The 27226-nt window shown below is 38.4% G+C and overlaps 1 protein-coding gene across 28 annotated transcripts in view; it reads right to left on the reverse strand.

Annotated features, from left to right (window-relative positions):
• PTPRD (protein tyrosine phosphatase receptor type D) overlaps positions 1-27226 on the reverse strand; it is a 1423918-nt gene that overhangs the window by 167678 nt on the left and 1229014 nt on the right. For all 28 annotated transcript variants that reach the window (XM_075209451.1, XM_075209482.1, XM_075209417.1 and 25 more), the window contains 2 exons: positions 4285-4430; positions 1121-1262 (listed from right to left, as the gene is read on the reverse strand). In XM_075209451.1, the coding sequence (XP_075065552.1) occupies positions 1121-1262; positions 4285-4430 (288 nt within the window). The remainder of the gene's footprint in view (positions 1-1120; positions 1263-4284; positions 4431-27226) is intronic.

The raw sequence follows: 27226 nt of genomic DNA on the forward strand, positions 1-27226 counted from the left end.
GTGGTTATTCTTTCCCTCTCCATATTTTGCTCCAAATATATCCTTGGTGAAGAGTATTTTATGCCTTATTTACACTCACCTACCTGGCAATGCAGTGCTGAGTGTGATGTGCAGAGCATCTGAGCCTGCACACTATTGATCTCCTTAATCTTAGTCTGCAGGGCAACATATTTGACAGGTTTGTAGATCCACGGTACCATGTGCCGCTCTCTTGTCTCTCCAAGATACTGCAATGTGTTAGATTTCATGACACATTATAGAGAAATGTAGCAGTATGATGTGTAATGAATCATAATACACTACAGTGTCTTAAATCAAGACTGTCTAATTTATTTCAGTGTGGCTAAGAGCAGGGTGCTTGGTGTGTGCACTCACCTCCGCACACCATTTAATCAGCATTCCCTTGCCAGTAACTATAAATAAACAAATATAATACTCCTAGAGGGATTGGCTCTTATCTGTACAGCCTCTTTATGCTAAGAACACATGGTGTGAACAAATTGGTCCATGTGTATGGCCATAAAACTCTGCATTGGTTAGATGCAGTCATTTGGTGATAGGGCCAAATAATAGATCACAAGTGCACCATGTTTCCTGTCAGCTGATGTACCTTACACTAAGGCTTATAAGATCATCAGTCAATAGTATTTTCAATCCTGAATGTATAAATATGATTGTATTTTAATAGTTTAGGACAATCATTTAAGAGAACAGGCACGTGGCAATTTCAGAACAAATTCGCCAACAAAATCGGCATGTGTATAGCTTTATTTAGCATGCCCCAAAATGCACAGGAGATATTTTAAATCAAATAACCTTCAGGAATTATTTTCAAAAAGATCAGTGGGTTAGAATATATTTTTCCCACAACTTTTTTTTTTAACTAAATCCAGGAATAGCTACTCAGGACCCATCAGACTAGTTTCCAATTCATTAGCCTTTTATATTTAAATTTCCACCATGATAGTGATATTTTGCATAAAATCATATTTTTTCAGTACTTCATAATGACGAATTACTGTGCAACACACAATTTCATGAATAATGTTAAGTCCAACGGATGGAAGCACTGCACATTTTCTGGATTTAAATAAATTCTAGAATACAGACATCGTCTTACCCCGTAATACTATGAGCCTGGTAGTCACACTAACTTCTCCAACACTGTTGGATGCAACACATTCATATATTGCCTCATCTCTTGGTGTTCGTAACGGTTGTATTCTTAGAACGGAACCAGATCCATCATCAAATTCTATTACCTGTGGAAAGAAAGCAACGCTGTCACAGGTGTTGTTGATACTTCCCATAGCTATGACAACAATTGTATTTTCAATAATATCAACGGCTACTTTGCTCAGTTTATCTAGTGATGTGCTATTAATTTGGAATGAACAATGTAAAATGGAATTATTTAAAACGGTAAAGGTGACTGATGCTAACAAAGGAGGAGATTCTCCAGCACTAAAACATTACAGTGTTTCCAATGGTGTCAGAGATTTATATCCTGCATACAGCAGGGTCACCCTTTGATTCAATATGAATGTAAGCTTTGCTGCTGGACCCTAACCAGCTTATAACTTTGTTGGATGACAGGTGTGCAGTACTATTGTACTAAACTGAAGTGATATGCAAAAGAATTGCAATCTTATCAAAACTAAAAATATAAGACATGAGGGTTTGATCATGGGGAGGTATTTTAATCTATGGAATTCTATAAGCATTTACTTTTTTATAAAGCATCTACCATTTAAAATAGTGTTTGTTATAATAGAGTACTGTATTTATCTTTTAAAAGTAGAGGTTTTTAGAAAGCTTTCCATCTCTAGGCAAAATTGTAAATATGATTTCCCTTTATTTTAGTAGTTCCTACATACCGTGACTTACATTTCTGTCCAACTTACCGTTCCTCCACCTTTTTCTATCAGACTTCCTTCTTTTTCTTAGATTGCAGTTAGCATATATACTGCAAGCATCATTCAGGCTGATTCACTTATGTTTTGTGTTTACTTTTTTGCAGCATCAGTCAGTACTCCTAACAACCTTTGAAGTAAACCCTGTATGAATGGAATATATATGTATGCACATATGAAGTCTCATACTGATAAATGTGTAGGACCAGGAGAGTAACTGGTTGTTGTCCATGAGATAAGGCTGGTGAGCATTCTGGCTTTTTATCATTACCCACTACAGACTATTTTTACATTTGTCTTGAAGTGTAGAATATTAATTGCTAACACCATCGCGTATTCTCTTCTGGCCACCTGTCTCTCTACTTAGCAGTGACATCCACCTGTTGTATCTGCACCACTTGTTGTGGCTATGTGGTCCTATGTTCATGTTATGAGGAACATGTGTGTTTGAACCTGTCCTTGTTTATTATAGCATAAATGCCTCACACAGGTTTATTCAATTTGCTGTTATGCTATTTTCTACCACCGTGTGAGCCAGCCAGGACTGTTCATAAATTACAAGAAAATGGCCACACACAGATTACAAATAAACCTTCCACAATTTTGATGCTCCTTTCCTCCATATGAAATATTCTACCAAGATACATTTAAAAAAACTTGTGAATTATTTAAATTTCCCTGCATTCTTCAACTTGTACATATTTTGGCTGAAATGTCTTAAAGGCAACACTTTGCTGTTTACTAACAAAATACACAAGTGAATTTAAGCCCTGTCCTCAGTTCTGTGTGTATCAATTGGGCTTCATAGGCATAGCTTTCTAGTATAATTTGCTAATTTGTAATGTATTAATCACTTATGTCCAACAGTGACCTTATTTCCTAAATGTATTAAACATTTATAAAACATTTTCTTAGAACACCAGTCCACTTTATCTACTATAAAGCAACTCAAAGTTTTCCTTTAACTTCTTATTTTTTTTCCCTTTTTCTTTATTATTAAAATAAAACTTTCATTATAACTACTTATATTTGAATGATGTGCTAGTATACATTTTTAAGGTTGCAAGCACAATAAAGGACCATCAATTCCAAAGTATATGTTGATTCAGTATGAAAAAGCATCTTGTAACATTCACAAACATAAATATAATATACATGCACACATTGTTTAATATACTGTAGAAGTAAATAAATTTGTCATTGTAGATGTACTTGTTATGGGGCATAGGTTATCAGTTATAGGGGTTGATTTAACAAAGAAAAAAAAAGGTAGAAGCTGCCCATAGCAGCCAATCAATAAAATTCTAGCTATCCTTTTCTAGAATGTACCAGAAACATGATAGCTAAACCCTGATTGGCTGCTATGGGCAACACCTCCACATTGCCTTTTTAGATGGTACGATAAATCTACCCTTTAGTTTCAAAAGTCTCTATGCATTATTCTTTATCAGCTTTCCCAACAAACACAACTTTATTTCAAATATCCCCAGCTCTGATAAGCATTTGAACCTTTAGAAAATACTTGTGAATGATACTGATACGTTTTTTCTACAAGTCAACATGACGTTTGGGATAAGTTTTCCTTTACACTTATAGTGAGCAAATTCAGTTCTTAGGTGGCCTAGGAATGTAGTAAATTCATTTTTCTGATAGATTAATACATGCGAGGAGACCATCAGACATACTTGCCTACTTTTGGCCAGTTGTATCCGGGAGAGGGGCGTGTCTAGAGAGCAGGAGGTGGCGGGGTGCAGCCGAATGCGTCATTTTGCCCCCCCCCAAGACAAATATGCTGTTTTGTCACGGGGGGCGGGGCCAAAATGACGCAATTCACCGCGAATCGCATCATTTTAGCCCCACAATTGCGGGATGGGGGAGCTTTGCCAGTTCTCCTGGGAGTCCGTGAGACTGACCCAAATTTCGTGAGTCTTGGCATCAGATCAAAGGCATTCTGAAAACCTGTACTTTCTAGCTGCTGAATTCCTGCTTAGCAAGGCCTGAGAACTGAATTTACTCACCTCTGGTTAAAACAATAAGCAACATGCAGGGAGTAAATAATAACACTTTTACAAGCTGCATAGTACCAACAGTGTTTTCAATAGAATTTACTGTAAAACTCGTGAACACCCAAATAAAATAAGCCTGCATAAGTTTTAAATTTTGTTTCACTATAAGGTTTAATTTACAGCCAAGCAAGCTGTGACTCTCTAAGTGCCATGAAACTACAACTTCCAGGATGATCTAGCAATGCGTTGTAGTACAATGACATGTAGAGAGCCTTATATCATGAAATGTGTATAAATGGGACACAGTGACACAACTCCATGCATGTGTAATCTTTGTCGGAGGAACAGAACAATGGACCTAATACCTCAAATCTCTGGTTGCTGACTTTCTTTCCCTTTTTATTCCAAACTATTTTAGGTCTGGGGTCTCCAGTAGCTTGACAGACAAAGGATGCAACTCCCCCTGATACTCCTGTTTGATCAACAGGGCTTCTTGTAAACCTTGGTGGTGCTAAAACAAAAAACAAAAGAGAAAACAAAAACGTGTCAATGCAAAACATATGATAAACTATATTAAAACAATAACGTTACTAAATCAGTTCATGTTGTTCAAAGTGTTCCTTAAAGAATGCCATTAAAATATTCAGCAAGTTATAGTTATTTCTGTTTGGTATTGATATTTTCCCCTTGTCCAGTTTTATCACAAACAATAACTGATTCCACGGCCAAATGACTTGAGTCAGAGGACAATTAGTCTAGCATTGCCATGACATGGATTGAGTGAAAGAGAGACAGTGTGAAGCATTTACTTGACATATGTCCCTAGTAATTCATGAATCATGACATACAAGAACTCCAGAAATGCAGTAACAGTCAGAACGACAGGCCTGAGTTTACATTTTCTACCAATCTCTCGCACTTTTTCCATATATATATTAAATACAGTAGCCATGGTTGTTTAATAAAACAGTGTGGGGGCTACTACCCACTTGAAATTGAACACAACAGTAAAACAGCCACCAAGTAACTGTGAACAGACATACCCTGTGCTAAAGGGCAGTTATAAATGTATTTTACACAAAGATTACACCTCCCTAGCTACTATTGGTCTATACTCGTCCTTACACTACTTTCCTATACTTTTGCGCTTTGGAATCTATATCTACTTACAGCAGAATGCTCAATTTAAACCCTAAATGTTACTAATAGTTTGAGTAATTTTGGTGGGCACGGTCTATCCATAATGATTTGTCAGTACAGTTCTGACTGGAGGAGAATTTATTTTGTTATTGCTGCATGCGATGTAGCTATTCTCATCTTCTTATTGGCTGTTGGGTTAACTCTTATCTATCACAGACATACAATGTGCGCTATTTACTAGCATAGGTGAAGACTTGCACCGTTCAGTAACTCATAACATAAGTTACATTTACTTGGCATTCTACCATCACAATATACAGCTAGCTATAGCATATATTCTATTTTCCTTCTGCTCTATTAACCTGTCACCTACAATTTTTGTTGAGCAGGTTTACATTAAGCATGTTTTTATTCATCTTTTCTATGTGCTCTCAGAGGCCAGAATCATTCCTCCTATTTCTCAATCAAATCTTATTTCTAACACTCCTGCTACAAAAATGCAAACTGATTATTGCTGTAAGTATCATTATCTAGCAAAGTGTTCTTATTGTAAGTGTCACAGTGTATGGAAAGATTGGTTTTAAAATGAGACTCTTGAGTAGGTGCTGCAGATGAAGTACTTCTGGACTGTGGGAACAATACTAAACTACAGTATACCAGTCTATTTACAAAAAAAATGTTCTGCAAAAGAACTCACACTGCAAGCTAACAAAATACATCTAACATATATAAAAAATGCAATTAGTGATCACTGTACTACCTAATACGATAAAGAGTAAATATAAGCATTATTAACCATATTCTGTAAATTAATAAAAATATTTATTCTTACATTCACATTCACATTCAGCCACATCCAGTGTTTAACCACAAAGTCTCAATGACAAATAAGAATAATAAAAAACAGGGTCCAAATTAGGGACTTTTATTTCTCTCCTTGTGTCTTACAAGGTCTGGATTGTTGTTTGTTTTTAATCATTATTGCTTTTGTTACTGTTTGCTGTTTTATTTTTAAGTAACTGTTAATTTTTAACAGTAAAATGTATTTCTTTTTTTTTTTTACTTTCTGTTTACATGTTGTAATTTCTTGTAAGAATAACATGCAGGAAAAAGTTTTTAGTTTAACACTGCAATGGTTGGGATAGTGAAGGAGTAGGCCAAGATGGGCTTGCAATGGTGTTACGGTGACGTAAACTACGAGTACTCATTGGCAGTGCATGCATCAAGTGGTATAAAATGCAAACAATGACAAGCATTTGTTAGTTGAGAGAGGTAGTGTGTGCATTGACTAATCCTAGATTGTCACAGTTTTTGCCAATGCCTATCGGTAATTCAGAATTTTTCTTTATCTACAATTTAGACATCTCATGCACCTGGACAAATGGAATTATTGAGAATAGGATTCTATAACTGTTCTACTGCACTTGGCGCCAAAGTATAAAATAATGGTGGAAATTATAGACTGAGCAAATCTTATTTCACATTGGTATTTTTTCTGGGTGTCTGTTTCAAATTCATAGGAGCCCTACACATACTGAACAACAATACTTAGTATGATGGCCCAGTGGTCAGACTACTTAATGTTGCATATTTGCCATAATGAGACAACATTAAAAAAATATGTTCATCACAAAAGCTTGGCCAGGCTGGTAACAACTTGGACAAATATGCCAGTGTTAACAATTGCCAAGTCATCTCCACAAAGGCATATAATGAATCTGTTTGAGAATTCACCTTATTCACAAACTTTGTATACAATGGATATCATTGTTGCATCACAGAGCTGGGGTCATGGAGACAATTCCAAACAGGGCCATATCTGTATGCAGTTTGTATGTTTTCCCTCTGTGTGCTGTGGTTTACTCACACAATCCAAAAATATACTGATAGGTTAATTGGCTCCTAACAAAAATAGGTGTGTGTGTGTGTGTGTGTGTGTGTGTGTGTGTGTGTGTGTGTGTGTGTGTGTGTGTGTGTGTGTACGTGTGTGTGTGTGTGTATGTACGTGTGTGTGTGTGTGTGTGTGTGTGTCTGGTAGTAAATTTAGAGCTCCAATGGGGCAGGGATGTGAATGATTACATATTCTCTGTACAGTGTTGCATAATATGGTGGTACTACATAAATAAATGAAAATAAGTCAATAATTATATGAGTTTTACTAAATGTATATATGCAAAACTGAACCAAATATTTTGTCTGAAGTAAATTCATGTGATTCAATTCATATATTTTCAGTATTTACCACCAGGGTATAATTTAGCAAATTGCCACTTAGTAAAGGAATTAATTACAGCAAATGTATGGATTGAAGAATCCTAGGACTCTATGCTACCAATCAATAGATCAAATCCATTGCAAAATCATATTCAGTTTTAAAGCTGAAACAAGAGTTAATACAAGTAACTTGCTTACTCATAAGGAAGTAAAGCTAAGCGGTCTTAATAGCTCATTCCGAAATATAAACAGGTACAGATTGACACAAATGTCTGCAGTACTTAATCTTGCTGACTCCATTGCTCACGTCCAGACCACAGCTGCTAGGTTCTCTGGTGGCGAACACAATTACTATTGTCGTGAGTCTGCCTATTAACATAAGGGCATTCCTGAATGTGAACTGGCAACTATTTATAACTTCCCTAGACACAGTGTAGCATGCAAGCCAACAAAAACTTTAAAGCACACTTCATTAAGCAGGGCCTGACATTAACGTGGGAAACTTCCCAAGAAGTGAATGGCATCAATAAGGAAGTAATATTCCTGACAGTCCAACAAGACAGGCAATGACAACCTCCCATTGCTGGCCACCGTGTTTCCATTTGTATAGATTTATTCATTATACTGAGAACTGAAACAAAAAAAATAAACTCATAAGAGACCATTCAGTTTCATCTTCACATTTCAGCATATACTACAGTTGGGAATACAAATGCTGAATAGAACCTCATTTGAAAAGAACCTCAACCCCAACAGAACTAATATGGTACATTAAGTAATTATTACTATAATTGCTGTCATACTGTTTATTTTTCTCTTGTATCTGTGATGAAAAGAACTGACAACAAGCCATCAATGTTAGGCCTCCTACCCATTCAACTTAAATGCATGCATTTTACATGTGAGCCAACCACATGTAAATGGGTACGACACTAGAAACAGTGGTAGTGAGCACAATGACACTAAAAAGCATTATTTCAAGTGTGTCCATACCCACTATTGATATTACTAGTGTTTGCTTCTTCTTTTGGCATTTGGGATACATCTTGTTCTATCCACATGCATTTACCATAAACGCATTGTGGAAGCGTTCGTTCTGCATTTTCACTCTTATTGCGCTAAAAAAATTGCCAGTGGGTACCTGGTCTTAACCAGCTAACAATAACCCTGAAAAAAAGTAACTTATAGAAACAGTGAGGTATGCAGTCCCATTCTTTCAAATTTAAGGTTGAATTATTGACGCAAAAAGTATAGACTTTTTCCCCAATTAATTATTAAACAGTTAGCTATAAACAATTATAAACTTATTTTGGTCAATTACTGTAAAGTGTATACCGATTTGTAATCCGAGCTTGTCCCCCAATAAATAGAGCGTTTAAAGCTATAGGTTTATGCCAATAAACATTTTAAATTTAATTGGGGCACCCCATTCGTGTAAGTTACAGTGTACAAAAGTTATTACTAACATGGCAAACATTTTTTTCTGAAAAAGCGGGGTTTCTATATGCTTTTACTATAGATCTTTTGCATATACAACACCCCATGGAAAAGTCCCCAGTGTGTTATTTATTCTTTAATAAATATAAAAATATTATTTTATAGAATGTAAAATTTAAGAGAAACATGTTAAGACCATTGTGTACAGGGTGACATGGGTCATATTGAAAGGTTTTTAAGAACAGTGCTTATGCGTAGCGTACAGGAGATCCAGCAAGTGTAGATATCACCCTATACAATTTACATGTTAAGCAACAATAGATACCAAGAACATCACCTCAACATCCCTTATGAGTCTGATGTTGAACGCAGATTCATTTGCAACTTCCATTGCTAATTAATTTATTAATCATTATTTAATAAATCAGCAGCACAGCCCATTATTGGAAGCCATCATTTTTGTTCAGTACTAACCTGCACTTACAATGTACCTAAGAATTATCTGGTAGAAGATTGAAAATGAGTTTCTAACATGGAAAAGGAAATGCTAGTTGTGACTGATTGTTATTTTCTGATGAATTTATGTATAACACTGTGAATATTTTATGCAACCTTTCAAAGTGTATTTTGTTAACTGACCTGAGTCTGACCTAGGCAAGCGTCAATGGTCTTGTGAAAGTAGCCAGGCCCAGATAAATCTCTAAGTAGTTTGTGTATGTAGAGGAGTTAGACTTAGCCAAGCCAAAGGAACTAGAAGAGGTGAGACTTCAAGGTCCTTTGGACATTCTGATCTCAGTTCACTTCAAAAGCCCTGTGACATTTGGGAGATCAATCTGTCTTTATTGACAGCTAAATTCCTAAGGTGGTGGATGAAGAGCCAACAAGAAATGGTTTAAAATCTTCTGCCTTAGACATCAGATTGTGCATTTCATGAGGGGTCTATCAAGACTGAAATGTCTCATACTTTTCAATTGTCTTCCCTCACACACAGCCAGTCTACCTCATAAGTAGTAATCTGATTTTATTTCCTATTTTATTTTCTGAAACTCTTTTGTGCAACATATTGTATGTCTTTGATATTAATTTTTGTAAATAAGCCTTGGAAATATTTTTCAGATTAAGCATACTTAATCTAGCGTATTTCTCTGTGATTCTTTGTGAACTTACGAAGCCCAGGGAGGCTCATGAGATACATGTGTATGTGATTTAAGTGTGAAACATTAATAAGTGGTTCTCGTGAATGTAAGGACACCATAATAAATCCTTCATGGTGGCAGAAAAGGTGTATTCATTGCTAATTAACTAAGGTGACATCAGTCACAGCCAGCTGTTCAGACTGCTGTATCTGGGACAGGTTGGGCGTTCGTGATACTAGTCCACACATTTCACTGCATCTTATATTGGTATGCACCAATACGGACAAATATTTAAACACCAGTCATGAGTGGGAAAAAAAAGTATCACCAAAAAAGTAAAATAAATAAATAGGTAGATAGATAGATAGATAGATAGATAGATAGATAAATGTTAGGCCATGTACAGAGAAAAAACATATGGAAACACCATGCAAAATGAGACACAGCAAGCAGAACTAACAAACTAATATATGATGGTTAAAAAGTGCAAAACAAGAGTCTGAAAGTGGACGTGCCACCTATACACAGGCAGCCAATATGAACAAATATTCTGCTCACCAATTTATTTAGAACTAGGGACATGGCTGAGGTATGAGACACTACGTGTGTAGGTGATGGGTGTAGCTCAAGAGTGTGGTCATAGTTATTATTCCCTTCTGGACACTCCAGTTCAATATACTAATCTTGCACCTCTCTACACTGTCATCTAATTGGCAATGTTAGTAAACTCATCTCTCTCTGATGTAAATGAGGATAAAATTAACAGCACGGAAGAAAAAAGAATCAGAAATGTAAATTTAGAAGTTTGAGAGGTAGGATCACCATATATACCCAACTTATTAACACAGGGTAGCAAACATTTTATACTCTATTTGTTGTTCTATGACAACCCATTGTATTCCTAATCAGACATTAATTAAAGTATTTATTATATAGTGGGCAATATGAGGGGGACTACATACCTGGTTATTGGACCCACAGGAGGAATATCTTTGTAGCGAACCAACATTTTCATATTTTTTAGATTGGAGCACCCATATTAAGTGTTGATGCAGCCAAAGTAGTAAGTTAACCCATGGCGACAGAAACGAATAATATATTGCTGTTCTATATGGACTAACCTGCTATAAAGACTGTGTGCTCACTCAATGTTTAGGGAGAGGGCAAAAAAATGGAAAATACTCAAACCTGTGATGGCCGAAAACAGCACCTAGGCTGCCCGCTGTCCACTACTGATAAGATAGAATAATTTGAAAAAAGTAATAGAATATGTAAACAAAAAAACCAACAGAAATTTAAGACATGCAAGAACAATATGACAACTGCTCGGGACCATGATTTCAAGCCGTTCGTTTTCCACATGTTTGTAATCTAGATGGGCTAAATCTACCTGAATGAAAATAGAGTCTTGCTGGATAATCCAGTCCTAATCCTTCATCTAGTAGCAAATGAAAAACATAAAGCCTCTTGAATGTAAAAGGTTTGTGACGTGCACACCCCTTCATCTCAGTGGAACATTACCTAACCATGTCATATTCACTCATTTCACAAGAGGATATTCTGCTTCAAAGCACTTCACTGCTCCTTTTCAAACTTTAATGACTGCAGAAAGAATATGAATTATTTGGTATCTTCACATGTAAAACTGATTTTCAAACTTTAAGGCAGGTGCAGAAGGCCTTAAATGAACAGACAAGTGATCCCATGCAGAATAACAGAGGGAAGGGGAAGTAGAGCGTGTCCATTAATTGAAATATTAACACTTTTAATCCGTATTAAACTAAAATGCTTGTAATTTATACATTAAGAATACATGAACGATCTAGAGTGTAAAATTATATTAAGAATAAATGTAGGCTGTAAAATGAAAAATGGCAAATAAAAGTCTAATACTGTTTATACAGAATTGTAACTGCCAGCCATGACAGGTTACCCTCAATTGTCTCTGATTCTATTATTATTATTATTATTATTGTTAATAATAATAGCAAAAGTTCATTTCTACTGTATGGGGAGATGTGTGTGTGTGGAGGGGGGGGGGGGATCTCACAGAGGTGGAGGAGTAAGGAACAAAGGTATGTATGTTGGTCTATCTCTGAGTCTGTCAAGTTCCAGTTCAGGGTAACTTTACAAATATAGGTGCATTGACAATCATGCACTGAGCTTGTACATCAGCATTAAGCAGAAGCTAACAAACAAACAAAAAAACATTCAACATGCCAGTACTAATTATTTTCCAATTGTAGTTCGCAAATAGTTAGATATGCAGAATTATTTAATACAAAAATACACCAGTTCAGAACCAATTGCTGCATTTGAAAAATTAACAGAGAGAAGGAAAAGACAATTGTGTATAAGGCACAAAAGCAGTAGCAATATAGCCTTGTATATGCATATTCAGAGACTTTCTTGCTACACTGTTTCATCCAAGTTCCCTCCAATCCATTGATGTACAACAGGCAGCTAGTTCAGATAGTTTCTGAATAAGTCAGAACTGGGGCCACCAGTAAAGCTCAGCATCTCCTAATGAAGAGCACGTTAGGGGCAGCTGATTCCACATCACATAATGGCATACCACAGGAGGAGAAAGAACAAGTGCAGATCAGAGGAGGAGGAGGGAGTGTGGTGCAGATCAGAGAAGGAGGAGGCAGAGGAGGAAGTGTGGTGCAGATCAGAGGAGAAGGAGGAGGGAGTGTGGTGCAGATCAGAGAAGGAGGAGGCAGAGGAGGAAGTGTGGTGCAGATCAGAGGAGGAGGAGGAGGGAATGTGGTACAGATCAGAGGAGGAGGTGGAGGGAGTGTGGTGCAGATCAGAGGAGGAGGAGGCGGAGGAGGAAGTGTGGTGCAGATCAGAGGAGGAGGAGGTGGAGGAGGGAGTGTGGTGCAGATCAGAGGAGAAGGAGGCGGAGGAGGGAGTGTGGTGCAGATCAGAGGAAGAGGAGGAGGGAGTGTGGTACAGATCAGAGAAGGAGGAGGAGGAGGAAGAGGGAGTTTGGTGCAGATCAGAGGATAAGGAGGCAGTGTGTTGCAGATCAGAGGAGGAGGAGGAAGTGTGGTACAGATTAGAGGAGGAGGAGGAGGGAGTGTGGTGCAGATCAGAGGAGGAGGAGGAGGGAGTGTGGTGCAGATCAGAGGAGGAGGAGGGAGTGGGGTGCAGATCAGAGGAGGAGGAGGCGGAGGAAGGAGTGTGGTACAGATCAGAGGAAGAGGAAGGAGTGTGGTGCAGATCAGAGGAGGAGGAGGGAGTGTGGTGAAAATCAGAGGAGGAGGAGAGAGTTTGGTGCAGATCAGAGGAGGAGGGAGTGTGGTACAGATCAGAGAAGGAGGAGGGAGTGTGGTGCAGATCCGAGGAGGAGGAGGCATAGGAAGGAGTGTGGTGCAGATCAGAGGAAGAAGAAGGAGTGTGGTGTAGATTAGAGGAGGAGGAGAGAGTTTGGTACAGATCGGAAAAGGAGGAGGAGGGGGGAGTGTGGTGCAGATCAGAGGAGGAGGAGGGAGTGTGATGCAGATCAGAGGAGGGGGAGGGAGTGTGGTGCAGATCAGAGGAGGGGGAGGGAGTGTGGTGCAGATCAGAGGAGGGGGAGGGAGTGTGGTGCAGACCAGAGGAGAAGGAGGGAGTGTGGTGCAGATCAGAGGAGAAGGGAATATGGTGCAGATCAGAGCAGGAGGATGGGAGTGTGGTGCAGATCAGAGGATGAGGAGGGAGTGTGGTGCAGATCAGAGGAGGAGGATGGGAGTGTGGTGAAAATCAGAGGAGGAGGAGGGAGTGTGGTGCAGATAGCACAAGGTGATCATCTTCTAAGGGAATTCCTAAAGCCTGACTGACTGACAATAAATTTTAACATTTTAGGCAGGATGGAATTAATTAGTGCTAATTAATCGTTAAATAGTTGCCATTAGAGGTTAATTAGTAGCCATTAGTTGTTAATTATTAGTGAAGTATGGGTCGGGCATGTTGAGGGGTATTAGTGACGTGAGGGTATGAGTGGCATTTCAGGGCAACTGCAGGTCTGAGGGCATGTGGGAAGCAGAGATAATTTTGGGCCTGATTTACTTTCTTTAATTTCACGTTTTTGGGGGGTGGCCAGATGTACAGAGGAGAGGGATATGGTGTGTGTGGGTCACTGAAAAAATGTATTGTTAAAACTTATTAGTAAGATTAAGGTTGATGCTTAGCCTGGGTACACACTACAGAAAACTTCTCCTGATGCAATATCATTAACGATTTTACCAACGACTGAAAGTCTCGATCAGCATGACGATTCATGTGTACACACTATAAACGTTTTACAAGATTTACCCTCAGATCTGTGCTCTTCATCTGTCATAACCAGGGGCGGACTGGCCATCTGGCACTTCTGGCAAATGCCAGAAGGGCCGATGGCCAGAAGGGCCGGTCCGCATGTCCGCCGAGCAGCAGCACCCTGCGCGCTGCTCGGCGGACGGAGAGTCAGTGACTGGCGACTATGTGAGTAATCACATGGGACGGCACCACGCCACAGGCGCCGTCCCATGTGATTACTGCATAGTCGGCAGTCATTGATTCTCCGTTGGCTGACCAGCGCGCAGGGTGCTGCTGCTGCTGGATGTAAAAAGGTAAGTGTCTGTGTGTGTAAGTAATAGTGTGGCAAACAGTGGGGCTGGCAAACTGGGGCAAACAAACAAACAGTGGAGGAAAAACAGTGGGGCTAACAAACAAACAGTGGGGCTAACAAACAAACAAACAGTGGGGCTAACAAACAAACAGTGGAGGAAAAACAGTGGGGCTAACAAACAAACAGTGGGGCTAACAAACAGTGGGGCTAACAAACAAACAGTGGGGCTAACAAACAGTGGTGCTAACAAATAAACAGTGGGGCTAACAAACAGTGGAGGAAAAACAGTGGGGCTAACAACCAGACAGTGGGGCTAACAACCAGACAGTGGGGCTAACAACCAGTGGGGCTAACAACCAGTGGGGCTAACAACCAGTGGGGCTAACAACCAGTGGGGCTAACAGTGTGGCTGTGGGGCTAATTTTGTGCATGTGTGGCCCCATGTTGCTATAGTGTACGTGCGTGTTTGGCCATGTTCATATAGTGTGCGCGAGCGCAGTATTTTAATATAATATGTGAGAGAAGGGAGGATCTTAATATAGTGTGGGAGGTAGGCTATTTAATGGTGGAGTGTAGGTGGGGGCTAATTATTTAAGGTGAGGTGAAAGAACCTTTAATTTAATGCTGGGGTGGTTTAGGGCTATCAATTGAATATGGGGCTGATTTTGGGGAGAAGGGCTATTTATTGAATGTGAATATAAATTATTTATTGTCGGGATTGGTTGTGGAAAATGGCTATATTTATTACATTTTAATGCTATTTAATTTATTGCTGGGACTGTTTGGAGGGAGGGAAATATGTCTTGAGTAAATGGGTATACTGTTAATTTTATGTTGGGGCTGGTTGGAGGGAAATTGGTCTACTTAATTAATGTGAATATTATTATTGTGGGGACTGGAGGTAGGCCTAATTATAAAACGTGAGTGCTATTGTTTTAACATTGGGGCTGGTTGGAGTTTTCTAAATCTCATGTACCCATTTTTTTTTTCAAAATAGGGCATCCAATATTCCAGGTTCGAGACAAGAATGAACTGAGCTAAAGAAACCATCTGCTACAAGTGGTGAAAGTGACCAAGACAGGTAGGAGAGAGCAGGACAGTCTGCCAACTGTCCTGAATCTGGTAGGGCAGTCCTGAATTTGGATGACTGTCTCCCTTAGTCAGGATTTGGTCCGACTGCAAGGACAGTTGGGAGGTATGTCCCGCTTCACAACGTACTGCTTGTGAAGGCAACGCTGTGTGCTTCTAACAGTAGGGCCTGTGTATTTGTCTAAAATGTAATGTATTATTATAATGTATGTATCAATGCCCCATGTTGGCCACACCCACAACACAATGAGGTCACGCCGTGTTCAGCGCCACCGCTACGCGGCGGCACATATTTTCATTCCTGCTGGAACTGAGGTGGGCCTGTGTACCTTAAATGCCAGGGCTGATTTTTAGTCCCAGTCCGGCCCTGGTCATAACCATCGGCTGAAAAGATCGCTGAATGAGATTTTTAGTCCATTTATAAAAACAAGGCAAACGATACGATGTGCGTACACAGTAATGCGATATCGGAACAAATGGTCGTTTATCGTGCGATTGGCCCAATAAAGCTGTAGTGTGTACCCAGCCCTAGAGGGCCACACACGTGGCCCTTGAAGTGTATCATGTTAGCCATCATTGTTCTAATCTAAATCAATCATCTGTCATGTTTTTTCCTGCCTTTCACACTTAAGGGTCTATTAATTAAAAAGTGATACTAAGCTGCCAATCTTGGTGCATGCATGACCCATCTTGCTGGTTCATATATGCACAGTGGAACGGGAAACCCCGACTTGGAAAGGAGCACTACCAGTGATAACCTTTGATAGATAGGTGGAAGCCCTATATCTGGCCATAACACCAGCTTTTGACAAAGATAGGGCTTTTCTCTGCTTCATAAATAGAGCCCTTACGCACTTTGTTGCTACATACATTCACAGTAGAGCATCAAAACGTAATGCATGCACAGTTGCTTGAAAGCTACTTTGTACAATCCCTAGCTTTAAATAAAAGATACTGTAATACCAGGATTACTGATCAGTTCGGTGAAGCGTAGGAGAATTGTGGAACTATCTGAAGTGTAATGGGTGTAACATATTTTCATGCACCTTAGCAGCAGCAAAGTGTTCCTGGAAACTGAAATGAAATGATGGCAACTATAAGTAGAGGGTAATTCATATAGATGTGTTACAGGTAATGCTCAACCACTGCTTAGAATTTAGAACCAAGAAAATGCCTGATAATGGTGAATCAATAATGCATTATGCTCCCTTTAATAACTCCAGCAGTTTTCAGAGAGCTTGTTAACTGAGCACCTATAGTTTCAGCAAAATATCTTTATTTTTAATGAGGTTCGTTTCCTCATCCACACTCCTTGCTCAGGTCTGCAGATCTGTGCACAGATATTTTTATTTTAATTGTATCCTTGCAGCCCAGAAACACCCCATGTTTGCACAACTTAATTATCTGATAAGCTAGACTACAGTTGGCCCTGTCAAATCAATGTAAGTCTATGTTAAATAATTCAAATACTTACGTTTAGATAAAGTGCATTTAGCAATATTCCCTATTAATTACCATGGAATTATTTTGGCTCTCATCCAAATGGACGGCTGAATACAGCTAAACTGCTAATGTTTATGGCCGGTTAAAGTAAAGGATCTGCAATATTCAGTTTTAAAAATAAAACAGAAGTAAGTACATATAATAATCACTATAGAGCTGTTGACACTAGCCTACAGAAGCTGGTATGCTGTTGAATATGGGAGTTCTTATAAGGATAAATTAGCAAGTTTTCTTTTGTAAAGTGTCAAAATAAATTTAGTTTCAGAATTTTTTCATTGTTGTGTCACATGGGTAGTTTTTGAATGCCACATATTTTTAAACCAAAATAAATGCCACTGTCAGAAGTGACCTAAATGACACCTAGGGGTAAATGTATTCAGCAGTGGATCCGTCAAATCGCCGATATTCGGCAATTGTGACGGCCATATTTAAAACTGCAATTTTATTAAAGGCAAAACTCACCGGGATTTGTCTTTAACAAAATTGCCGTTTTAAATAAGGCTGTCACAATCGCTGAATATCAACGATTTGACAGATCCCCTGTTTAATACATTTTCCCCCTAGAATTCAACTGTCCCTGCCACTTTCACTGTCACATGAGAATGCTCATCTAGGAAAAATTTGCTATCTGCTATTTTTGTAGCTTATGGCAGCTTTAAAACTGTGCCTTTTTGCTGGAAAATGCAGTGTTCAAAAGCACACCATTTTATTATTAGGGATGTGCACCAACCACTTTTGGTGTCTCGTGTTTTGTGTTTTGGATTCAGATTTGCTTGAGGTTTTGGGTTTGGATTTGTTTCGCAAAACACCTGACGAAAGGTTTTGGTTCGGATTTAAGGTTTTGGATTCAGATTTATTTTGAAAAAAACATAAAAAGTGTTAAAATCAAGTTTTTGGGTTTATTTTCACTCCTACGCTATTATTAACCTCAATAACATTCAAAACAATCATTTCCACGGATTCCCAGTCTATTCTGCAGAATCAGTGAACTTTGTAATATTGCAGTACCAATGGACTTATACTGCAGGATTGTTTTTGGATATTTTTTTATTTCTTTTTTTTATAATTTCTTTTTTTTTCTATAACTTTTTTTTAAATTTTTCGTGCTGTGCTGTGCTGTGCTGTGCTGGGCTGGGCTGGGCTGTGTCCTTCTAAGGGCATTGTTATTTCCCCAGCACAGCACGAGATATAGCAGGACAGAGGACCACCTAACACAACCTCCCTCTACCCTGATCAATGCCCGAGTGAAGATGGCAGCGGCTAGCGGGGAATTTTTAGGATCCGAGTATCGCGAGATCCGACAGCGGGACTATGACTCAGAGCCTCGGTTTCAGTTTTGCAATTGGCGGGAATACCCGGATCTGTCTCGGATCCGGCTCGGATAGGCAACGTTCGGGTGGGCTCGGATTTCAGATATCCGAGCCCGCTCATCTCTATTTATTATGAGAGACATCTGCAGAACGGATCAATTTTTGCAGATATCTAAACAAGATTCTAGCAAACTAATTATATAAAAATAAAATGTTTCAAAATGTAAAAGAAGAACTCTGCGAAAGGGAGATATGAGGTTTATACCTTGAAACATTTAGTTCCTGTATAACTAGTTCCAAAGAAAACAGTCAGGCTCAGCATGTCTTTACAAAATAAAAAGGGGAACATTTGTATTATCTTCTGAGATATAAAAATAAAATCATTAAGTAAATATTGTGTTTACATTGTTGATTAAAAAATATGTGTGCTGGATCAAATATATTATTTTTAACTCAATAATGGAGTTACTGATGGACCCAGGTCCGCGACTGCAGTCAGTTAACAAAGGTGTGTGAAATTCCTTGCTGTAAGATGGAGAAGGCATTTTTCACAGGCTACACTGTATAACAAAGAGGTGTTGAATATCTTGTACTTGACATGAAACTGTAATGTGTGAAAGCCAGTTAAGTTGTTTGTGCAGGTATATCTCAAGAGACATACTCACACTCTTACACTCCATTTTCAGAAAGCTATTATATATCACTGAAGGCCTTTTATTATATTTTATGCAAATCATTCTAAATGTAGGTAATAAAAAGGTTATTGTATTCTTACTTATTAAACAAAAATAATTTATGGTGTATAAAATTCACATAATCAAATAAATCTGAAAATGATACTAAAAAACTTTGTAGCACGGTGATAAGTAGAAAAGCTTTGCAGATAACTGCAGTGCGATTAATGTAACACATTACCACGCTGGAAAAGATAAGTGGCATTAAGAAAAATAATGTGCCTAATTCAAATTAGCAGCATCCAATTGATGGATCCACCATGCGCAGGATTTGGAGGATTGTCAAGGGCATAATATCACAGCACGTTGGAACAGAGTGCCATCTGCATGATTTAAGAACTGCAGAGTTACAACACACAATTGCCTTTTACACTGTGCTGCTAGAAGAACTCAGACAAAACAAGGTGCAATCTCACTCGTTCAAGATATTGAACATGGCATGGCTAACCAGGGCTGCACATTAGTGGGGGTTATTTATTAAAAATGGCAGTGGCTATCACAACATAGGCTTGTAGTATTATCCTGTTTTCACAGATTGGTGGTAAAATTGTTTGTCTGTATGTTTGTATTGTATGAAATCATGGAATTACAATAAAATTTCTTTTTAAAGTGGCCACATTTGTTTAAGTGCCACAAACCAAGTGTGTGTGTGTGTGTGTGTGTGTGTGTGTGTGTGTGTGTATGTATGTATGTATGTATGTATATATAGATAGATAGATAGATAGATAGATAGATAGATAGATAGATAGATAGATAGGTAGATAGATAGACAGCCAGATGGTCGGCAGTTGTCCTTAAAATATTTCACTGCCTGGGTGACTTCCCAGAAAAAACCTTTCAAAATACATCGACACATGAGGGCAGCACTCCTTGGTCTTCCAAAGAATCTATGCACAAACTTGTTCTTATTCCAACATTTCAATCATGTTTAATGATTTTCCTCAAGGATAAAACATAATACAAACATTTACCTTAAATAGGCAGCTACACCATGTGCACAAAACCCAGCAACTCCCCCTGGAAGTGAGCTGACAACATCAGAATGTGCCACACCCTCTGGTGTGCAGCACATCCGACATCATCACACTCCAGCCCCGGGCCTATTTGCTAATTATAAAACTAATGCAGAGAACGTTGAGGACAAGGAGGTGAGGCCGGGGCAAGAGGCAAACGTCCGTACAAGAGGAGGACCTGATCATTAATTTATTCTCTAAAATTCTCCCAGTAGAGGAATGTAAAGTTCTAAACAAAGGTCTGAGCTTTGTCCCAACAGTATTGTTTGATGATTCTGAATGGAAAGTGGAGGTGTGGTGACATACTCGTAGTCTCAAGCTAAAACAACTTTGTGATAACCAGTTTGGACACTCATCCATTTAAACCTAGGTCTTCTTTAGAAGCTCTCTCTTTGCAGGGGCGGAGCCAGACATTTGCCCTACCCGGGGCGATTTTAGGGGGGCGATTTAGGCCCCGCCCCTTTCTGTGTTCTAAGGCTGCCGGCGGCTGCACAGTATGTGCAGGTCCATTCAGCAGTGAAAGTGTGCTCTCCCGCTGCTCTGATTGTGTTTAAAACACAATCAGAGCAGCCGGGCAGCACACTGTCACTGCTGAACGGACCTGCACAGTATGCAGCTGTCGGCAGCAAGCCCCTGGTAGGGGGGGGGATCGCCCCCCCCCCCGCCCCCTGGATCCGTCACTGCCTCTTTGAATGCCTCAATTATAAATTATACTCGTATGTTGGATACAGAAGTGTGTCAATGAATCAAAAAATTAGTAAGATTAGCCTTAATCTTTCTAGTAGTGAATTTCTAGCACTTAAAAATCTTAGCAATGATCCAAATTTGATCATACACCCAGCTGATAAAGGCGAGGCAATAGTTTGCCAGGATTTACGTCCAAACAAGGATGAAATATATAGACAATTAGGTGATGTCAGTGTCTATAAAAAATTTAAGGAAAATCCTAGCAATATATTTAAAGCTGAATTAGACAAGATGCTATCTACAGTCAATACTGTTAGAATAAATGTTTAAACAGTTACCTACTTCATACTGTAAACCTAAGTCATTCTACAAAAAAAAAAAAATATATGGACATATTATATATTCTGTTGAACCTATATCAACATAAATAAATAAACAGAGTGTATTCTTTTAACAACACTCACTTTACACTTTACAAAAAAAATAAGCCAACATAGGAGGATAACATCCCTTATCCACTAGTGCTAAAAATCAAGCTTTTACTAGCATATTTTTTTAAAGTATAAGCATATTAACAGGTATGTGGGTGACCCCATATCCATTTTTGGATAGCGTCTGAAATCAGAAGTGGCTTGGTAACATCTTTTGGACACTGCATGCTCGATTTTCTTGTGTTCGCTGCTAGTGGACGCAAGAAGGTAGATGGAATTAACTCCATTGCCCCCCTTCCCTGTCCACATATGTGTTGTCCTTTTCTTAACACTTTAAATCCCTTTCAGAACAAACAAATAATCTAAAGCACTAAAACAGAAACAAAGAACTGTTGTAATTGATCAATGCACAATGTTTGATATTTGTTTACATACATGTTTCCTTTTAGATTGTAAACTCTAGTAAGCTTGCAAGCCGTAAGCAAAAATACCTGTTGTGTATAACTCCTATACTAATACTATTGACATATTTAACCTGTTCACTAGAGATCTCAATAATAAGTAATAATGCGACAGCAATGTTGTTCTGGGCTGTGAAGCCTATGCAACAGATTATATGAAAATCCTTAGAAGATCTGATTTACCCTTAACATAAAAAAACAACTAGGAAATTAAATTAGATACCTAAAACAATATATCCACCTTCTGTAATGTGGGACACATGTAATAGACTAAGAAGCCCAAACGTACATAAAATATCTTGGATCCTTGAATTACAAAGGAAATCCTATTTTCAGGTTCCTTCATAAAATTAATTTGTACTGATTAGCCTTTTTTGTGCTTGATGGCTGCAGAATACCCTGAATACACTGAATATCCCTTAAGCATTGAAATTACTATTAATTGTACTACATTATGTGGCTTGTAATACGTGTCAAGTGCTGATGAAGGTAGACTGGTAATAAAATTGATGCAGATAAAACACATACCGTACAAGCTGCACAAATGTTGATTTAAAGTCATATTTTATTCAACGTGCAAATATTGTTCTACAGCTGCGATCCTCTGTTTGAAGAACTGTCTGATATAAACCTAAACAAACATAATTTTGTTGCGTTTGTGATTCAGTGCACATTTAAACTTCTTTACCTTACCCACTACTAGGGACATCTGCTTATATTTACCATCAATGCCTGGAGTGTTAGGTCATAACGCAGTTTACAACCCTATCCCATGAACTGAAGTGGCCAGACAAGTCTTAATGATGCCTGGTGAATATGGCGCTTCTCCTACACACTAACATATATAAATTTCCATTTCTATTTCATCAGCACAGTACAATATAAATTCTATCTTCAGGTCTCTTTTTAGATTGTAACGTCTAGCGAGCAGGGGCACCTCACCTATTGTATCAAGTTAGGGTTCTCTATTGCCATAAACGGAGGCTAATTTTAACGGTCAAAGCTGTATAATATATTGGAGCTGTACTAGATAAACACACTACCATCATACACACCACATGCATGATTTACTATTATATAAAAAGGCTGGATATAATTTACCGATCAATATGTCATCTTCCAGCTGCTGCCAGCTGCTATAGGCATATCTAAAGATTTGTTGAAATAAGACATCTTCTTAGCATAAAGGTCTACAAAACTAATATAAGATTCACTTGTATTTTGAAAACTGGATTGCCGGTAGAAAATTCTCTTTGACACTGCTGATATATGAATTTCCCTAGTTAATCTTTTTCAATGAGCCTTGGTATATAATTATAAATGTGTTCTTGTGCATCAGGCTTACAACTCAAATGTACAGGATTCAAAGCGTTTGACACTTTAATGGTACATTTAAGCTGTAAGAGCTTTAGAACTTTCTTTGTTAGCACACTCTGAAGTTTTGGCATATGACTGCTACGGAGTGCTATGTTGACTGAGGAGGGAAATATGACAGAGCAATGATTATGTGTGGCCTGTTCAGGTGTCATACAACCACACTCTCATAGTGTGTACTTATTTTTCAGAGCAACACAGTGATGTCAAACTGTAAATACTACAGCAAAAATAATTTGCTGACTTCTGTTTTGGAACTTGTCACATCTGAGTGGCATACTATGTTTTCTTGCAGGACAGAATTATATACAGCAATCTGCTGGTTATCAGGTGGTCCAAAAATAAAAAAATATGTAATAAAACCATACTTGCCAACTCTCCCGGAATGTCCGGGAGACTCCCGCAGTTCGCGAGAGTCTCCCGGACTCCCGGGAGAGTATGGCAATCTCCCTGATCTGCCCACTGAAGTGGGCAGAATTCGGTTCAAACGCCGCGATTCACCGGGGCTAAAATGACACAAATTTCTAAGCCCCGCCCCCTACACACCCACCTCCCCCTTGCATCTCCCGGACGTAAATTATAAAATGTTGGCAAGTATGAATAAAACCTGTGCAACAATAAGTGTTTAGTGTATATACATAAAAAACGAAATACAAAATAATGACTTCCAAGGACCATAACCATATAAGACAATGTACAGGGCACAAGAAAACACATTAAATATTTTCCTGTTTGGAAAAAAAAGTGTTCTAATTCCAAAATTGCGATCTGCCATAAACATCTGTTGTCTCCGGATAATGGCCATCGCATCAAGTTACACAATTTATGAAGGGGTTAGCACAGGAGAAATTTCAGATTTCTCCTGCATTAACCTACTTTTTGTGGGTTACCACAGTCTCCATGGAAGTCTATGGAGACTGTGATGCTAGTAAATTATGATGCAGCGAAAAGTATTGTTTATCGGTGAAAACTTAAACCATCTCAGGCCCCCGAGCAGCCCAGACACAGTAAATAGCAGCGGTACTGCACTATGTATGGCTGCGATTTGCAAATTGTTAAAGCTGCGCAATAGTAAATAGACCCCTTAATCTGATAAGAAGTATTTATTTAATGAAATAACAGGAAAGGTATAAAAGCAAGGCATATTGTAGTGTTGGATATTCAGATTGCAGTAATGGGAATATTTTAATTCCCTTGTTTATGTCCATTGTACATGACTGCAGAAAATATCAGAGCTTCACAAACATTGGTGCAAGTAATGGGGAACGTGTAAGAATAGAAATACAATAAAAACGTTCTTGAATTACTTAAGCCTTGTAATTAGTTCTCTGCTGTATTTAAAGGACCAATAAACATCAACATTTAAAAGTTTGAAAGTAAAACACATTGTTCAGTGTTACCCTCATTTTCTACTGAGCTCTGTTGAAAAGTAAATTATTATCTCCCCATTCCATAACAGATAGTTGAAGCTCTTCCCTCATCATTAGGCCAGTTTCCTAGTGGGATCTGAAACAGGTAAAAAAGCTAAGAATGCAGTCGTTTCAGAATTTCAGTTACTGAGCCATAACTGATCTCACCCAATCCATAACATACATTCATACTTGCCAAGCTGGCTTCCGGGAAATTGGGGGAAAAGGTGGGCGTGTGATGATGGGGCTTGGTGAATGGCGTCATTTGGTCCGCCCCTAAACTAACATAATTCATCATCATCAACATTTATTTATATAGCGCCAGCAAATTCCGTAGCGCTTTACAATAATTTAGAGCCTATTACAGCAGGGGGCAGGGCCACGATCACACATGAATTGTGTCCTAAACCTCGCCCCCACCACTTAACTAATGAAGTGGCCAGTGAGTCTGTGAGGACTCACAGAAATTCATGAGTCTCCTGGACATTCCGAGAGAGTAGGCAACTATGGTTTAGTTAGAGAAGCACCACCCACCTAACATGGCAACTTGCTACAGAGGAGTGCAAGAGTATGAAGAACATATTTAGCTAAGTATAATGACTCCAGTTGCATATATTATTCACTGCAGTAATAGAAATCTCAAACAGTGACTTTACTTGTTCTTTAAACTATAAAATCAATAGAAATATTATGAAAAAATATTTCCGAGAACAGAGATTTCAGAGCCCACATAGTGATTTCCATACTCAGCGTTCAACCACATTTTAAATGTTGCCAACAAGAATCTTAAATTATTTTTTTTTTAAAAGTCAGATTTATTTTTTTATGAGAGCATGTTGCATGAGCTACCCTGTGTATTTTGAACTCAGTGTTACATAAATGCACCTATATTCACTTTACAATCACAATCATTCCTACTCATTGGGCCTGTTCCTTTTGGGGGGATGGGGAGGGGGGTGTTGGGTAACCAGGTTAAGATGGTGTAAACATAAATTAATCAATGATAAAATTATAAATATATGCAATATATAGAGCAAACTCATGTGGTACTACAGTTAACATGACCATAAGCCAAGTGTGCACTATCAATGGTGCCCATGTTATTAAAAATTAAGTGCTCTACCTGTGAGGAAATCATGGTTACCTCCCGTGGGATTCAACTCACTCGGGCAGGATAGAATATATCCAAAATAAGGCTTTTTTACAACAGCACAAAACCATAAGATGTTCGCAAGGTACAGGGTAAATGGTAGCATATATCCTCCAGCAGCCTCTTGAAGTCAGCACTCCAAAGTAACAATCTCAGTATCCTTCAGAGTCTTATACTCCTGCAGTATTACCGCTAGTTTTTAGCTAGACAGTTTCTATGTTGCCCAGTGTGGGATACTGGCTCACACAGACCCTGTCCTGGAAGGGTTTCTTCTAGTAGAACTATAATGCCTGGCCCAGAGTCCTTTGTGCTGGTGTTACATACACCAGGATCCTCCAATATAGAATGAATCCATTGACATATTGCTCTTCTTATACTCCTGTCTATTTACACAGGGAGCAGGGTCAAGATGCCCCAATCCGTCCCCTTTCAGCAGCGGTCTATCTGTGGACACTTAACTTATTTAACTGTAAGACATACTGGGCCTGATTCATTAAGGAAAGGAGTAAAGTTTCTCCTGGACAAACCATGTTACAATGCAAAGGGTGCAAATTAGTTTATTATTTTGCACATAAGTTAAATACTCTCTGTTTTTTTTCATGTGGGACACAAATACTTGATAGTTTTATTTTTACACTGAAATTTAAAGTTCATCTATAGGACATGCCCTACCCCAACTATAAATCTGTCTCCACATTTTAAATTTACCCATCCCTCCAATGCAACATGGTTTTGCCAAGGTGCATTGTTACTCCTTTTTTTTTGTCTTACTAACCTTAATGGATCAGGCCCACTGTCTCTGTTACCTTGATTATACAATGGAATAGCATGACTAAATTAACTATTTGACTGTACAGACAGCTTACAAAGGGTTGCAATATCACATCAGGGAATGACACTTCACTCTTGCCTTAAATATTAAGACATTTGACACATTGTATCTGCAGCTTTACACGATCTGAGTCTGTAATACATTTTGATACAACAACCTTTATATTGATACATATGAATACATTTTCCAATGCTATTTCAGCCAGTATCTATCTATCTATCTATCTATCTATCTATCTATCTATCTATCTATCTATCTATCAAGAGAGGGAGAGAGAGAGATAATGTAGAGACACATTGCACGTAATCTGGAGGTTCTAATCTAATTACTACCTACATTACCTGTTGACCTAGATAACTAACTTTGGCTGCCAACTAGCTATATTAACAGTCTCTCAGACATTGTTCTGATTACTAAGAGCCTACCCAGATCTATGCCACACCTCATAACAATGGGCATGTGAGGCAAATGGTAACTACCTTAGCTAACATAAATTTCCCTCCTGTCATGCAACTTGGTTTCTACTGGCTTGCTATTTTCACGCCATATGGCAAAAGTCTTTATATAATACATCCAATATTGCAGGTAATGGGAAGGGCAAATTGTACCTAATAACATGAAATAACATTACACATAATACACCGATGCTCTGGTGTATATACTTAGACTGGGCCAAGGATTAAATTGTACAATAAACTGTGAAAAAAACTGTAAACTTAGTAGTAAGTAAATTGCAGTTTGAGAACTTACAATTTTGATTCATGTGATTTGATGTTCAGTTTTGTCTTTACTA

Source organism: Mixophyes fleayi, chromosome 1, assembly GCF_038048845.1.
Source record: "Mixophyes fleayi isolate aMixFle1 chromosome 1, aMixFle1.hap1, whole genome shotgun sequence".
Classification (NCBI taxonomy): Eukaryota; Metazoa; Chordata; class Amphibia; order Anura; family Limnodynastidae; genus Mixophyes; species Mixophyes fleayi.